The 17,626-nt window shown below is 39.5% G+C and overlaps 1 protein-coding gene across 3 annotated transcripts in view; it reads right to left on the bottom strand.

Annotated features, from left to right (window-relative positions):
* SLC44A1 (solute carrier family 44 member 1) overlaps nucleotides 1-17,626 on the bottom strand; it is a 201,426-nt gene that overhangs the window by 133,352 nt on the left and 50,448 nt on the right. For all 3 annotated transcript variants that reach the window (XM_040481879.1, XM_040481878.1, XM_040481877.1), the window contains exons 2-3: nucleotides 13,024-13,113; nucleotides 1,364-1,506 (exon numbers count right to left, since the gene is read on the bottom strand). In XM_040481879.1, coding sequence (XP_040337813.1) covers nucleotides 1,364-1,506; nucleotides 13,024-13,113 — 233 coding nt within the window. The remainder of the gene's footprint in view (nucleotides 1-1,363; nucleotides 1,507-13,023; nucleotides 13,114-17,626) is intronic.

Genomic DNA, 17,626 nt, shown 5'->3' with positions numbered 1-17,626 from the left:
AGATATCTATATATATATATATATATATATATATATATATATATATATATAGGCTATCTTGTTACGAGAATACAAGGCTTAAAATTTGTGTTAATTTTATGAGGCAATCAAAAAATAGGATAAATGAAAATCCTCTAAATTACTCTCCATGAGTCCAGTTTTTACTTCTGTCAAGGGATGCAGGTGCTTTATCAGGGGAAAAGCTCATGGTCTGCGTTTGATATTCCACTGACCAACCAGACTTTTGAGAAAATCATTTCAATCTCTCTAAGCCTCTGCTACACCTACCTCACAGCATGGTATCATATGCTTGCCAACTATGGCATGCTAGACAAATATTTATTATTATTATTTAAAATTTCATTTATTTGAATAGCATTATTCCTTCATTCAATGGGGAACTATCTTTGAGATATTACTAACTATTTGGGTCTCTTCAGGTTTGTGAAATTATCAAATTAATCTTATATTTGCCGGTAGTGGCCATGACTTAACAAACAGATTTATCTAATAATAAAAATAGTTATCACATCCTGGAAAATGTTTCTTAAGACAACTATAGCCTAAAAAAATGTTTCTACTGCTTAGCCTTTTCCTATAAAGTTCATTAATTGAATTGGATAACCCATTACTTTAAAATTAGTTTGGTTAATTCTGAAGATCTGTCTTTATTTATTAGACCTATCTAATCAAGTAGGGCATAAATATACAGTGTGGACAAATATACTGACATCATACCTAAAATATGTTTCATGAAATACATTTCCCTCACAGACATTAAAAATGAAGTCATAGCTCCTCCGAAGAAAAAAGACAATTAAGGAATTTCAAGACATTCAAAAGATGAAGCTTGAGAACTCAAAACAAATTTTAAAGTCTGACAAAGAAAATGTATCTTTTATAAAATTGGAAATTTATGCGTACTGTACTTATAAATGATGCATCACAAAATGTTTCATTATACCTTTAATGTTTCAAAATCCATTACCATCCCTCTCTCTCCCATCAAGTACAATCTTAGGAAGAAAAAATATTATGTTATTTCCTGAGTTAAAACTTTGTGTACAACCTATAGGCTAATGGGAAAACAGAGTAAAGGAATAACCCTCTCAAATCAAGCCTTTACTCATTAAACCCTGAAGGTCACCCATTTTAACCCGGCAGCTCATTTTATTTCCTGGAAAATGTATTTAGAGACCAAAACCAGGAATGATTCAAGTGGACAGTTAAAAAACTAAAAACACCAACAGGAGTCATATGAAAATAATATATTACTGAAGATTATTAGAAAATATAAAAGAGCAGGACTTTCTACCCCCGTTCAAAGTTTCCATGGAGTTCATTCAGCCAACAGTCTACTCACTTCCGGTGGGTGTGGTCCATGCCACTGTTTGGTATTGCTTCCAACTTTGCATTTTTCTGCCCACAGATATTTCCATAGCTGTCGTATCCTGACACTAGTCTCGCTGCTGCACCTGTTGCTACTGAAAAGCCACAAATAAATCCCTAGAAAAAAAAAACAGAAAAAACATACAAATAAACCATTTCAATAGCAACAGTCACTACTTGATACGATAATGAGCTTCTTTTGTCTGTTGAGGGGAACAAAGAGCTATCTTTCCTTATTGCAAACACTATTCTACTGTTTTCCTTGGATTTCACATGAGCAGGACAAAGAAGTCCACAGGGAAACACTATTTACTACCATAACAAAACAAATCTCAAGCTTTTACATCATGAGATCATCTTTGCATTTTATAATAATAAGAGCAGCTTCTCTGTATGGAACATCTGCTCTGTGCCAGGCTCTGTACTAGGTGCTTACCAGACGTTATCGCTAATCCTCATAATAAGGAAACTGAGGCCCAGAGAGGTTAAATAAGTTGTGCAAAGCCATAGAAGCTAGTAAAGATGAGAGCATAAAATCAAACCCAGCTTGTTTCATTCTTCAGCGGTTTTTGGTTGTAAAAGAGTTCTGTTAAATTAACAGCAATTGATGAAAGAAAGAAATTCAAAGAACAATAGGTACGTGGGTTTTGAATTATTACCACTTTGGTGCCCACAACATTTCTGTTTCCTTCCTTCAGTAAAGCTGTATACAAGCCAAAAAATTACACCATGAAACACTACTCTGCTTTTAATATTGCAGAGTCAAGGAGAGTGAGGCACTGGGTCTGTGTGCCACAAAGGTCACTTCATTTCATGGGAATATGATTCATCACAGTGCCCAAGGCAAATAAATGGTAGATGCTTCCGAACTGCATCATGCTTGCTAAATCAAGTATGCACGAAGAGCAGTAACAGCCTATATTCCACTGCAGGCTGGTAGGCATTAAGAATAGGAAGTAAGGTGAATCATTACTGATCAACCGAATTGGGAGAAAAGGCAGGGGCTAGAAAATCTTGCAATGTGGTCATTAAAAGGTAGAGTTTTGATCATCTTTACTGAAGTGGTTAATGAAGGCAGAGATTATCACTGTTTAACTTATCATAGCCAAGTCTCACGAGTAGTACTCATAGAAGCAGTCAGCCATGCTAGATCTCAGGGCTACGGTGCTAAGTACTGTCCTCACACACAGTTCCTACAAGAAAAGTATTTCCCCCCTTAATTACTTTCCTAAAAAGGCAAACAAATTCTTTTTTTCTGAATGACCCCTCTATTTTTATCTTGCAGGTAAGGAAAAAGAGTAAGGAGTGTGGCTCTAAATACTAGAAACTGCTTGAAACTACGGTTTACAAGAAAGTCAACTCCATTAGTGGAGACTATCCCAGATTTGCCACTCCCATGCCTTCTGATCCTTGCCAGGTTACTTTAACTCTCCACACCTCAATTTACTCACCTGTGAAATGGAGATAGATAATGACTGTGTAGCTCATAAGACTGCTGTAAGGATTAAATAATCCTGTAAAGTGCTAAGAATCCTGCTTGGCACATAGTAAGAGCTCAATAAATATTAGCTAGTATTGTTAGAAATGAGAACATGTAAAGGAAAAGACCATGGGCTCCAGGGGCAGATTAAGCTTCACTGAGAACTCCATTTTCTACTTGTGTGACATTGAACAAACTTGCTTAATGCTCTGTGCTTCAGTTTTCCCGTCTATAAATTGAGGCTAAAACCACTTACCACAAAGGCTGCTGTGAGAATGACACGAAATAATGCATGTAAGTGTCCTGTTTCAATAAAAATGTTAGTACCCTTCTGCCTCAAAGCTAACTGCTAGCACTAGGGTCAGGCACAGGATGGTCAGGACTCACCTATGCACCCTCACCTTGTGGCCCACTCCCTCTCTCCTGACTCCTCCAAGAAAAATGCAAGACAATTAGTTCCATGTCAGGACTTCAAGCCAATATGAAAACATAAGAAAATAAAAAAATTTAATCCCCTGCACACATACACATGTTCAAATCAGCATTCCATATTAAGCAGATCCCTGAACCTATCATTGGGAAATCCTACACTGAACAAAAACCGGAAGTGGAGGTAAACATTAGGAGGTTGAACGGCTAATTTTCCAACACAGTTCTTTGACAAGAAGAATCACCAAGTGACAGAAAGGGAACCCAGAAAGATCTGGATTTAAACCCTCACTCTACCACGTACTACCTATGCGACTCTGATCCAATTACCTACTTAGAGTATTTCCTCCTCATCCCTAACACAGAGCCCCATCCTCTATTTCACAACCCAGTGATGAGGAGTAAATGAGATCATGCGCATGTAATCCCTTGCTGGTCTGGCACACAGCTGGTGACCAAGACATGGTGGCTGGTAGTGGGAAATCTGAATGACGAAGCCAGACCAAAGAGGCTGACAACGGTAATTGGGGACTAACCAAACACTCCTTCAGTTCTCTGCTTTTAGAAAAAAAATTTCTAGGGGGAAAATGAGAAATACTGTAACTCTGTCACTACACAGAAACATTTAGACCACAATTACAATCTTCTTCCACTACAGTCAAAATAGCAAGGCCCTTGCATAATTAAAAGGTTATGTTCTTCTTTCACTTTTTATAGAAATTTTCTTCTTATGTTTCATACGTACTTTGTGTTACAGATTCCTTTCAATGGCTTCTGATTTCCCTTTCTGACTATTTTTAACAGTACTGTGGGACATGTGAGGTTCTTTTTTTTTTTTTTTTTTATCATAAGCCACCTCACATCCCTCTGGGATGTAGGCAGAGTATAAATTATAAATGTTACATATATATGGTAAAATGGGGACACTGACATATTTTCACACTGGCCATTTAAACTTCTTAGTAGTTTCCAAAAGCATTAGAGAAGACAGGGTGAGAAGCTTCAGGGGAGAAAGGAAGGAGAATAGTAAGCTAAGAAGATAGGAAGAAACCATGACTGTTATCCCAGGGACTTCCCATATGGTACACGTACCCACAATGGGGAATTAGGCCAAATATAATTAAAAATACAATCTCCTTTAAAAAACAAAAAATTCTGAAATCCAAATGCAGGAAGCAATATAGTTTCAGATGAGAAAAAAAATGTGGTGCACGAAATTAAAATAGGATGAGAGAAACTTTACAGAATGCACTCAATAATTTAATGGCTCTAAGCGGGGAGAGGAAGAGGCATTCAAGAGAAGGAAATCATATTAATGAAGCAAATGATAAGGGGGATGAGGAAAGCTTTTATAGGCCTATAGAAGAGAGCAATCACTGCAGAGAAAGTAAGCCTATTAGTAAGGAAGAGAACCATGGCTAAAATCTTAAAAGGACTGAGTTACTGAATTGCTTTCAGAACAGCTATTTTGAGAGAGAGAGAGAGGAGCAGACAAATCTAATCACAAACAGAAGGTGGCTCAAATCAGATAAAGGCATACAGCGGTGATGGATCCCATGCCAGATCTGGCAAACTAGGAAGTACCTACTGCCTCAGAGGGAGACAGACAATTTCTGAACTGCACTCATTAGTTCAATTTAAGAAGGAGGATTTGCTTAGCTTCATTCACTAGTAGTCAAAAAAGGGGACACATTTTATGTCACAAGCATGTATGAATTTCAAACCTGGAGCCTTAACATGCAACTGAGCAAGGTGAAAGCCTTAGTTTGGGTTTTGGGTGTGGAAAAAAAACGGTCAACAAAAACACATGTGGTGTGTGGCGGGTGGGGATGAAATACAAATCTAGTAAAATGTTTCAAAATAGAAAGATGGGGGAAAAGATTTATGTTTATAGCTCTGAAATGAAAGTATATCCAGGCTCTTTTTTTCCCCTTCAATACTACCTCCTTTAGTTCTATACCTAATCCTCTACCTCTATTCCTAAACTCAGTGAAAGCTTGGAATCAATCTCCTAATCACTAATTTGTCAAACCTTGAAGCAGCATTTGGCTTCTGTTCCTCCTTTTCTGAGAACCTGGAGACAAGGAAGGCTATTAGCACCTAGAAGACAGGACAAGAATGCCTGATGCAGGGGCACCTGGATGGCTCAGTCAGTTAGCATCTGACTCTTAATTTCGGCTCAGGTCATGATCTCACAGTTTGTGGGATTGAACCCCAAGTCGGGCTCTGTGCTGACAGCATGGAGCCTGCTTGGGATCCTCTCTCCCCCTCTCTCTGTGCCTCCCCCGCTCACGTGTGCACACACACTCTCTCAAAATAAATACATTTTATAAAAAGAATACCTGATGAATAACTAATATTTATACAAACTAAAAAAATTTTTTTAAATTTTGCCAATCTTCCAGATTTCTGGATTTCTTCACACATTAATAGGATGTATTACTCTAAGAAAGAAGAAAGAATCAATAAGCAAGAATGTTTGGAAGTCTAGAAAATATACACCCAATAAGTATTTACTGAGCATTTACAAATGCAAGATGCTATGCAGGGTACAAAAAGGTTAAAATACATGAAGTTTACCCTAAAATAACTGAAATGGGGGCACCTGGGTAGCTCAGTTGGTTAAGCAGCCAACTTCGGCTCAGGTCATGATCTCATGGTTTGTGAGTTGGAGCCCTGCATCAGCTGACTCCAGCTGGGAACCTGGAGCCTGCTTCAGATTCTTTGTCTCCCTCTCTCCCCCTCCCCCGCTTGAGCTCTGTCTTTCTCTGTCTCTCAAAAAAATAAACGTTAAAAAAAAAAAAAAAAGAACTGAAATGTTCTCAAAAGGTTAGAAAATCATGCGGTATGAGGAAGCAAAATCAGATAGTCTCAGTTTCATGGGCAGCTTGAGCAATGAAAAAAAGAAAAAACACAAACAGGGAATACTAGACACTGAACCCAGCTCTGATACAAATACTCCCTATGATCTTGGGTAAGTCACTTTAAATTCTGAGCCTCAGTTTCCTGGGTTTAACTAGATTAATCTCTAAAGCGCTTTCCTCTTCTCAAAATTTATGATCCTAAGGGAAAGTAGACACAAAGTAAAATTTTTCAGAGTATACTTGCAGGAAGAAGTATAAGCCCATTTGGTCCAGCATAGTGACCAAGAATACAAAAACAAGAGTAGGTTAAAAGCAAATCAATTTAGGGGTACATGGGTGGCTCAGTCAGTTAAGCATCCAACTCCCGATTTCGGCTCAGGTCATGATCTCATGGTCATGATTTCAAGCCCTGCATCAGGCTCTGCGCTGATTTTCTCTCTCTCTCTCTCTCTCTCTCTCTCTCTCTGTCCCTCCCCTGCTTTTGCTCTCTTTCTCTAAAATAAAAAAAGAAATAAAAATTTAAAAAAAAAAAAGAAAGAAAGAAAATCCTGGGAATGCAAGCTGGTGCAGCTACTCTGGAAAACAGTATGGAGGTTTCTCAAAAAACTCAAAATAGAACTACCCTATGACCCAGCAATTGCACTAGTAGGTATTTATCCAAGGATACAGTTGTGCTGTTACAGTTGTGCTGTTTCAAAGGGACACATGCACTCCAATGTTGATAGCAGCACTATCAACAATAGCCAAAGTATGGAAAGAGCCCAAATGTCCCTCAATGGATGAATGGATAAAGAAGATGTGGTATATATATACAATGGAGTATTACTCGGCAATCAAAAATAATGAAATCTTGCCATTTGCAACTACATGGATAGAATTGGAAGGTATTATGCTAAGTGAAATTAGTCAGAGAAAGACAAATATCATATGACTTCACTATATGAGGACTTTGAGAGACAAAACAGATGAACATAAGGGAAGGGAAACAAAAATAATATGAAGGCAGGGAGGGGGACAAAACATAAGAGACTCATGGATATGGAGAACAGAGGGTTACTGGAGGGAGTATGGGAGGGGATAATGGGCTAAATGGGTAAGGAGCATTAAGGAATCTACTCCTGAAATCATTGTTGCACTATACGCTAACTAATGCGGATGTAAATTTAAAAAAATAATAAAATTAATAAAAAAAAATTAAATTACATTAAAAACCAAATCCATGTAATCAATGTAAAAATAGTTACCATGGTAAAGTTTATGTTATTTATATTTTACCGTAATAAAAAAAGGAAAAAGAAACAAAGGATTTAACATTAAGTAGGTACATATTTGGATCAGGTAACCTTAAGGTAATTTTCTTCCTCTTCCTGGCAAAGCACAGACCATCACACAGATGACTAAATACTGCAGTGAGTCTCTGAGTCTTTCACTAGGTGCTGCATGCTCAACAATAGTTAATGAGGTAGAAACACTATGCTCTGGGAACTAGACTAATGCTATAAAATTAAAAAAAAGGTCCTTGAAAGCAGTCTGAAGGGACAACGTATGCAATGATGTCTCCTACGCCTAGCTCTAGTCCAGACCATTCTCCAAAGCTCCAACTCTGCATTTCCCAGTGCTTATCCTTACCCATGCCCTACTTCTGTCGAATTCATCTTCTCATTCCACACTTCCCCAAACCACTCACCTCTCCTGCACATACCCTGTCTGCATTTGTCGTTTCATTCTTTACTGGACTGCACATGTAAGATACGGAGTGAGGGGACTGCTCAGTCTCCCCCCCCACACTTCTGGCCATCACTATTGCTTCCTAACTGTGCCATAGGAAGTAAGAATGCTAAACTGTTTGCTCAGAATCTGAAATACTGATGAGACAACATTTTACTGGCCGGCAAGGTTACCACATCCATGTTCTAAAAAACTATCTGTTGTTCCCAATTCCAGGCAACAAAGGAGGGACTATCTCTTGAGGCCTCACCTTTTCTACCTCTTCTCTTCTGGGTTCAATGCTGCCACTGGGTTATCTAGATAAGTTATTGGACTTATCTCTGTGCCTCTGCTTTCTATCTGTAAAATGAGAATGTAGTTGTGAAATTTCAATGTTTCTGTGTCACATACAGAACAGCCCCTCATCCACAGTAAGAAGCAATAAGTAAGAGGGCTAAATTGTAAGGTCTCTCTACCTTCCACTGTCCATGGTAAGCACTCCTACTAGGGCCATCCAGTCACCTCTCTTTCCTGATTTCTGCGGTAACCTGATCTGGGCAGATAGGGTCCCGATGGATCTCTTCCCTCTTCTCATGCATACCTCTCTCTCCCTGAGAGAGAATGAACTTGCACTATCCAAGATGGGAAGGACCTTCAGCCCACATGGCACAAGCTTCATTCTACAAGTCATTTTCACCAAGGATTTCTTTATTGGATATAATCAGGGGACTGTCTGGTGACTAATAAATTAGTATTGGGGTGCCCGGGTGGCTCAGTTGGTTGAGCATCTGACTTCAGCTCAGGTCATAATCTCATGGTTTGTGGGTTTGAGCCCTGCATTGGGCTCTGTGCTGACAGCTCAGAGCCTGGAGTCTGCTTCGGATTCTGTGTCTCCCTTTCTTTCTGCCCCTCCCCTGCTCACACTCTGTGCCTCTCTCTCAAAAATAAATAAAAACATTAAAAAATTAAAAAAAATAATAAAGTAATATTTGTTTATCCATCTTATTTTTGTTCCTTCGTGTGTACAGAAACTGTGGTTTGGGACTTACAAGCTGGAGTCAGATTTGAGCTGAAAAGTTCTAACCTGAACCCCTAACACAAGAAACTCTTAGTCATCCTTACTCTGCCTCTGTCTTGCCTGCAACATTGATGCTCTCTCTTCCTCTCCTTTATTACTACCTTATTTCCAGTTTTCCACATGTTATCTGAACTATTCCATCAGCCTTCAAAGTGGTCCCGCTTTACAATGGCTTTACAGACCATCTTTAACATTGGCTACTAGGGCTATCTTCCTAAACCCGGTCACATCATTTCTTGCTCAAAACTCTTCAGCAGTTTATTGGTGCCTAAAACAGTGGTCTCTCAATCCTGGCTGAACATCGAACACAGAGATTAAATCACAATCAGAGGTGGGACCCAGGAACAAGTATTTTTTTTATTGTCTAATATGAGAACCACTTGATTACTACCTTAAAGGAAAATAGAAATTTAGAAGCACAATGCTACGTGCAATTTTTTAGAATGGAGTTAAATGTATGTCCAATAATTTCAAAATAGTGATGAAAGTTCAAATGGGGAAGATGATAGCTCTCAAGAAGGCTGGTAGAAATTTGCTTTGGAAAATAACCTAAGTTCTTGGGGCACCTGGGTGGCTCAGTTGGTTAAGCATCTGACTCTTGATTTCAGCTCAGGTCGTGATCCACGGTCATGGGATTGAGCCCTGTATCAGGCTACATGCTGGGCATGGAACCTGCTTAAGATTCTCATTCTCGCTCTCTCTCTCTCTCTCTCTCTCTCTCTCTCTCCCACCTCGGCCTCTCTCCCACACTTTCATGTGCACTCCCCCCCACACCCTCCACCTAAAATAAAATTAAAGAAAAGAAAAATACCCTAAGTTCTAGACAAGGCAAGTAAGCATGGAAAAATCTTGAATGTAAGAGAGGAAATAAAAGAGAAGTACAAATATTTATGAAGAGGTGAACATGCGTAAATAAGATTTAATGGTGAAGATTAATGAAATAAGACAAGATCTTAACATATTTCAAAGCACAGACATCAAGGAATGACCAAAGAACTACAAGTAAGGGACAGTGAATAAAGATATGACTTGAAAATAAGGTCACAAGTTGACAGAAAGGCCACTAGATCAAAAGAATATAGGCAGAAACTTCTGGTTCCTATTCTATCTTTGCCGTGTATTGCCATTATTATATTCTTAGACAAGCAAATATTTAACCTTGTTACACCTTGTTCATAAGCTAGGGATAAAACCTATTTCATAAGATAACTGGGAAAATTTAACAAGATAAATACATACAAAAGCATCAAGCATAGGGCAATGCTCAATAAATCAATAAATGTTTGATGAATGTTTCTCTGAGAAGTACTATAGGATGAAATCCTAAAAGAAAAAAACAAACCTTTTCAAAACCATACAAAACGAATACACGGAAGACAAAGAAACATTGGTCTACTATTGTGTTGTGCCAGTATGGTGGGCAACAGAACTTGAAAATTTCTCCAGTTTCCACATGGCAAAATTTGAGGTTAGCTCAACTCCATGGAGGTAATCCATTAAAAAAATCCTTCCAAGACACATAACACTATTCCTTCATTTAAAAGTACACAGAGTGGGTTGGGGGGGGTGGGGCGCCTGGGTGGCTCCGGCGGTTAGGCGTCCGACTTCTGCTCAGGTCATGATCCCGTGGTTTGTGATATGAATTCAAGCCCCGCATCAGGCTCTGTGCTGACCGCTCAGAGCCTGAAGCCTGCTTTGGATTCTGTGTCTCCCTCTCTGTCTGCCCCTCCCCAGCTCACACTCTCTGTCTTTTTCTGAAAAAATAAACATTAAAAAAAATTTTTTTTAATAAAAGAAAAATAAAAAGAACCCACAGTGGTCTTAATTACCACTGCACTGACATCAACATTAATTATCATTGCATTAAAACATGTCAGTAAACAAATACTCCTTACTCTCAGGTCACTCCCAAGTCAGCCTATCAACATTCATGATGCTTTCCCAAACTATTTTAGAGTAGAAAATCAAAAGCACCTGGAGTGGCAGGTACATGTGTTTATAAATCTAATTTCGAAAGGTCAGCTGCTGTTTGTCTCAGGGATGATTCAGGGTGTGGGGAGAGGTGGTGGACTAATTCTGTTAACAAAAAATTTTTTCCCACACTCTGTATGCACACTGCATTTCAGGTGCCACTCCATTAAACTAAGTAGACTCTTGAACAACATCTTAGAAGTCCTAAGTGAGGAAATGGGTATTTTGATGTTTTCTAAGTATCTCAGGTTTCTTGAAACTAAGCTATTATCTTTAAAACTAACACTCCAGGGCGCCTGGGTGGCACAGTCGGTTAAGCGTCCGACTTCAGCCAGGTCACAATCTCGCAGTCCATGAGTTCGAGCCCCGCGTCAGGCTCTGGGCTGATGGCTCGGAGCCTGGAGCCTGTTTCCGATTCTGTGTCTCCCTCTCTCTCTGCCCCTCCCCCGTTCATGCTCTGTCTCTCTCTGTCCCAAAAATGAATAAACGTTGAAAAAAAATAAAACTAACACTCCTTATTTTACTCAATTTATTATATCTCTTTAAAAAGTCTACTGCTTTCTTATCCTTTCTTCAGGTTCAGAACTGGCACCTGCTAATTATGCCTATTAGGCTTAGGGTAGTTCTGTGATTTTCAAGTGGCATTTGCAGGGTGTACCGTTGCAGAGGACACAGAATAAGATTTTCCTAAAGAAGCTCTATAAAAGATATGGGGAGGGGCGCCTGGGTGGCGCAGTCGGTTAAGCGTCCGACTTCAGCCAGGTCACGATCTCGCGGTCTGGGAGTTCGAGCCCCGCGTCGGGCTCTGGGCTGATGGCTCAGAGCCTGGAGCCTGTTTCCGATTCTGTGTCTCCCTCTCTCTCTGCCCCTCCCCCGTTCATGCTCGGTCTCTCTCTGTCCCAAAAATAAATAAACGTTGAAAAAAAAAAAAAAGATATGGGGAAATGGGGGTTAAAAACGCTCACGTATTTGTGAAAAAAGGCTGCCAGAGGTAGTGTATTTGTGTTTTGGTTTGTAAAGACCACGAAAAAGAAAGCGATACCGTCTGCGCAGTCCCCTTGAGGAAGAGGAAACAAGGTGGAAGAAAAGAGCACTGCCCTGGAAATTATGAGACCGGGATTCTGTTCTCAGCCCTGCTAATAGCTAACAATGTGCCTTGGGATGGTCATTGCCGTCTCTGGGTTTGAGCTTCTCACTCTGTAGAATGAGGGTGATGAGCCAGATGAGGATTTCCAAGTCCAATCTAACCGTAGCTCTACACATCAGCTAGCTTTAAAACCGCTGTTTCCAACCTTCTTTTCCAGCCCAGCACACTGGCAGGGACTCTCAAGTCCCTGAAGGCTGTGTCAGAAACCCCTGCAGGGCCGGATGGGTATGCAGTCTGAATCAGCACACCCCCGACACTCTGTACGAGGGACTCTGCTCCTGCATCGTCTATACCCAATGGAAAATCACCAAGTCCCCCGACCTCCAACTGAGAGATGCCACTCAGTACAGCACACACAGCAGGCAGCAGGGGCCTAGTATGGGCAGAAGCAGTGACCAAGCAGCTTCACCTCTTCAGGAAGAACTAAAAGATGTCAGAATTGGAAACACCGTCGATACCCCCTGGCACAACTTCTAATGTTAAACAAAGGAACACACCAAGTCCCTGAAAGGAAAACTGGTACAAAAATAGCCATCAGGTTTGTGTGATTGGGTTGGATAAATACTCAAGACTCCATGCCCAGTGCTCTGGTCAACATGCCATTAAGATCACAATTCACAGAAATTTATGTGGAACGATCTGGCTTCCTTAAATGATCTAGTAAAAGAAACAAAGTTCCAATCCCCTTAATGTTATCTCATGTAAGCTTAAAAAAAGAAAAAAAAAAATCAAGGGGTATGAAATACCAATGAATTGTATGGGACAAAAATAACCAGCTTCAATGATATCCTAGGACCTCCTGTTATAAGCAATTCAGGAGGGGTTAAATATAAATAAATAAATAAATAAATAAATAAATAAATAAATAAATAACAAGCTCCCCCTTTAAACCAATTCCCCATCATCCCCTTGGATCATGAGTTCACCAGGTTCTGATCATCTAGGAGAGTGTCCTTACCATTCCAATGCAGAAGAGAATAAAAAGCAGCAGCCAGGGTATGTCTGTACAGCTACGGTCCTCCAGTGGCTTCCATTCTCGTTTAGAGCTCTAATTGAAAATACAAAATAAGAGAGTGGCAAATGTTAAACGTAGTTAAAATGAGGAAGGCACAAAAATACCACTTATACCTAGACTCCTTCTTGCCTGACAAGTTTCTACTGAACCTACTAAGATACAACTCAAGTACAGGTCACCTTTCTGGGAAGTTTTCCCTAACACCCCACCTTTCTTCCTGGTTAGGCAGAGTACTGACTCCAATGCTTTTCTTGTACCTCTATTAGAGTAGTTAGCATTCTGGGTTGGAATTGTTAACTGTATCCCCAGAAGAACATGAGCTTCACAAGGGAAAAGACCTCTTCTCATTTCCCAGCATCTAACATGACACCTGAGGGTTCAAGACATGTATTCAATACGGCCTTTTTTTTTTTTTTTCAACGTTTATTTATTTTTGGGACAGAGAGAGACAGAGCATGAACGGGGGAGGGGCAGAGAGAGACGGAGACACAGAATCGGAAACAGGCTCCAGGCTCTGAGTCATCAGCCCAGAGCCTGACGCGGGGCTCGAACTCACGGACCGCGAGATCGTGACCTGGCTGAAGTCGGACGCTTAACCGACTGCGCCACCCAGGCGCCCCCACTATGGCCTTTTTTAACGAATAAATGAACAAACAAATTCTTCCAACTTTAATCTTAGTGGTCGCTTTCTCTTTGTGTGTCCAGATGCTAAACTTAAAAATTTAGAGGGGCGCCTGGGTGGCTCAGTCAGTTAAGCGTCCGACTTCAGCGCGGGTCATGATCTCACAGTTCGTGAGTTCGAGCCCCACGTTGGGCTCTGTGCTAACGGCTCAGAGCCTGGAGCCTGCTTCGGGATTCTGGGTCTCCTTCTCTCTCTGCCATTCCCCAGCTTGCACTGTCTGTCTGTCTGTCTCTCTCAGAAATAAACATTAAAAAAATTTTTTTTAATCTAGAATGTGCTTTACATATTATGTTCTTTTCTAGGAAGAAAGCCCATTAAAGTGAATTCCTATTCAAGGGTAATTTCTTTTAGATCTAATAAAATTCAGGAGAGAAAAACTAAATTAAAACATTTTTAGAGACAGATCTGGGTAACTCCTAAGCCACCATCCACGGATTTTCAGTCTGTTTCTAGAAAGTAGAAAGAGTTTCTCGATCAAACAGAGATTCCCTAACTGAAGAACCAGAAGCATTCTAAAAGTAAATGTGCGAAGTATTGAATGGAATCCTGATTGCATTTTTTTTTCTTATAGCAAATACTCTCAGGCTCTCAAGTCAGCTTACAAATTCCTTTTAACCAGAATGTAATAGAAAAAACACCCCTAAGTTTTCTAATGAACAAAAAACCCAGGGTCTCCCACCCTATGCTGGAAAAAATAGGCAGAGAAGGGAGAGAAGGCAGCCTTGGGAAACCTATGGGAAAAGTTCTTGCGAGAAGGTTGGGGCCTCCAATGGCTTCCATGACAAGATCCAGGAAGCCATCTGGGAAGGCTTATCTTCAGGAAAGGGCATACCAACAGAAGGCGGCTGGAGATAATAAGGAGGCCTCTAGTATAGTTAGTATTTAGAGTACAAGAGTCGGGAACTGGTTCTCAGGTTTGCTTATTGGCTTTTCCTCCCTTTAAAAAAGAAAGCAACAGTTTTTAGCTATGTACCCTTTAATAACTTGATGAAAGCTACACATTCTTTTCTTGGGAGGTATGTATCTATTTGCATAGTTTTCATAAAACTTTAGGGAATTCAGACCCCAAGTTAGGAAACTCAACTTTAAAATACCTGCTTATCAATGTTGAAAGCAGAGAGTCTGAGCTACACCCCTTCTTCCCTACCCCTCACATGCTAACCAGACAGATGCCTTTTCCTTGTTTAGTGCCTTACACTGTTCAGTTGTTCAACAACAACAACAAAAAACTCCACCCCCCTTAATAGCTTGGTCCCAGACACCCACACAAGAAAACAAAAGAGCAGTAGTGACTCACAGGGGAAAACCTTACCCTAAGACTCTAACTAGAATTAAAAACCAAGAGTGAGTAGGCAGTTTTTTCCAAAGGAATGTAACACTATGGAAAATGGATCAAGGACTCTGTTCTCTCGCCGGTTCTGTCATTAGTTAGCTACGTGACTTTGGAAAAATTGCTTCATCTCTCTGGGTGGCAGGAAGGAGTTAGACTGCATCTCTTAGGTTCCTTCCAACTGTAAAAATCTATGATCAGCAGGACAATTTTGTGAAAATTTTTATGACAAAAAAAAAAAAGAAAAGAAAAGCTGCAAAAATAATTTGACATTATTCCTTGTACTTTTCAAGCAAGAATGCCAGTATTGTGGTCTATGTTTGGAACACAGCTACTCACAGTACGAATAAAGAATGTTTCTTTGTATTAAATAATTTCAATCTTGAATAATTCCCATTAGAGTAAAATGACTTACAAACACAGAATTTGGATACCTCTTTGAAATTCATATTTACCCTAAGGTAATTTCCAGAGCAAGAGCTACTTTAAGATGCTATATTTGTTTATCTTAAACAGTCTAAAAAACAAAACAAAACAAACAGTCTATGGGGGGGGGGGGGGGGGGAGGAGCCTCAGATTGATCGAGCAGTTTCTTTATCCACAACTATTTTCTTAGCAATGTTACCTTAGACCAACATTCAGTTTTTAATGCTTAAATTTTCACCTACAACATAAAGAAAGTGGGATTTCACTCTTGACCAGAAACACACAGAGATCCGACATCCCAACAATTTAATTCTACTTACTGTGGGCCACTTGCGACCAAATACGTAAAAAACCTTTCACTGGGGAGGAGAAGCGGAGAGAGGAGGGAGTTACATGTAAAAGATAGTGACAAGGTACAAACTAGAACAGAAGAACATCAAGGAGAGGGTGGTCACTCTTACTCAGATAAAGAAAAGGCGTCTCAGAGGAACGATGGCTTGGGGGTATTCTGAGGACTAAACGTGAGTATCTATCACACAGTAAGCACTAATTCTTAGTTATTCTTATTCATCCACACTTTTTAGTTAACCCTCTCCCTATTAAGATATCCTTTTACCAGATGGACCTTTCCAAATAAAAGAAATAAAAAGAATATTAAAGTTGCCTTTCCCCTTCTATTTACTACAACTTGACTTAATGGTGGCATGTTTGCATTTTAGCTACTATTCTTAATGTTATCAGTCACTGATCCCTATTAACTAGGTACTATACCCAAAGCTTTACATACTTTATGTCTTCTTTACATACATTATGTCTTCAAAACAGCTCTCTGACGCAGGTTACCATCCTTATTTCACAGATTAAAAAACAGCAACAACAACAAAAAACAACCCAAACTCAAAAGTTAAATAATCAGCCCAAGATTTTGTAGTTGTGCAACCAGACTCTGAATCCAACTCTGTGACCACAAAGCCAAATCCAATGAGAATATTGTTCATTTGCACCAGTCAGTAAGGAACAAAACTCCACTAGTTTTTCCTCACAACGCAAAACTGGGGAGCCAACCCAATTATTTAAAATCCTATAGGCACCGAGAAAGAGAGTAAGATGTTTTATGAGCCATGACATTTCTCAAGCGAGTCAAGAAGCCCAACAGTTGAAAAATTTTAATGATTCTTTAACAGATTTAACCAAGTGGCAACTGGATTTAATGCTGTCTGTTTCTTCCAATTAAAATCCACATAGACCTGGCAGAAGTAAAATGTTTTACAAAAGCACATTTTAAATGTGATTTTTATCCCCTTCTCAAATTCTATATGAGATTAATACAGGCTGTCAGTAAATGTTAGGTCCCTTCCCCTTCACACAATCTTACAATTTAGGAACTAAATAGGGTCATCGTAATCATACTGTGCAAACCTTAAATGACAATGATTGAGACTGAGGGAAGGGAGAGGTAGGGACTAGCCCAAGGGATCCTATTTGATCCTCAAAACAAGTCTGTTAGTCATTATTATATGTTCCTGATTTTTCTACTTTGTAAAAGAGAAAACCAAGGTTCAGAGAAAACATGTGGAAAATCTATATCTGAAACCTGAGATCTCAAACTCAAGCAGAGAGATGGACACTGTAAGACTTAAGGAAATGCTAAAAATAAAAAAAAAAACAACATGGTAACAGGATGAAGAATGCTTTTGTCAGGCTCATCAATAGACTAAACACAGCCCAGGAAAGAATCAATAAACTCAAGGATAGGTCAATAGAAATTACTGAAAATGAAACACAAAGAAAAAAAGAGGGAAAAATCAAAAGCCCACAAAAGAGCATCCAAGAACTACAGGGCAATATCAAATGGTCTAACATATGTGTAATTGGAACCCCAGAAGGAGAAGATTGAATGGGGCAGAGAAAATGTTAGAAGAAATAATGACTGAGAATCCTACAAAAATTATAACAAAAGAAATTTATAAGAAAGCACAGCTATATTTACTAAATTTATAACAAAAAAAAAAAAATCAAAGCACAGATCCAAGAGGTTCAGAGAATCCCAAACAGGATAAATCCAATATACATACGCATGTGTTCATACACACACATACACACGCTAT

Source organism: Herpailurus yagouaroundi, unplaced genomic scaffold, assembly GCF_014898765.1.
Source record: "Herpailurus yagouaroundi ecotype Mexico unplaced genomic scaffold, PumYag 160, whole genome shotgun sequence".
NCBI lineage: Eukaryota > Metazoa > Chordata > Mammalia > Carnivora > Felidae > Herpailurus > Herpailurus yagouaroundi.
The sequence above is the reverse complement of the archived record's forward strand: the minus strand, read 5'-3'. Positions and strand labels throughout refer to the sequence as shown.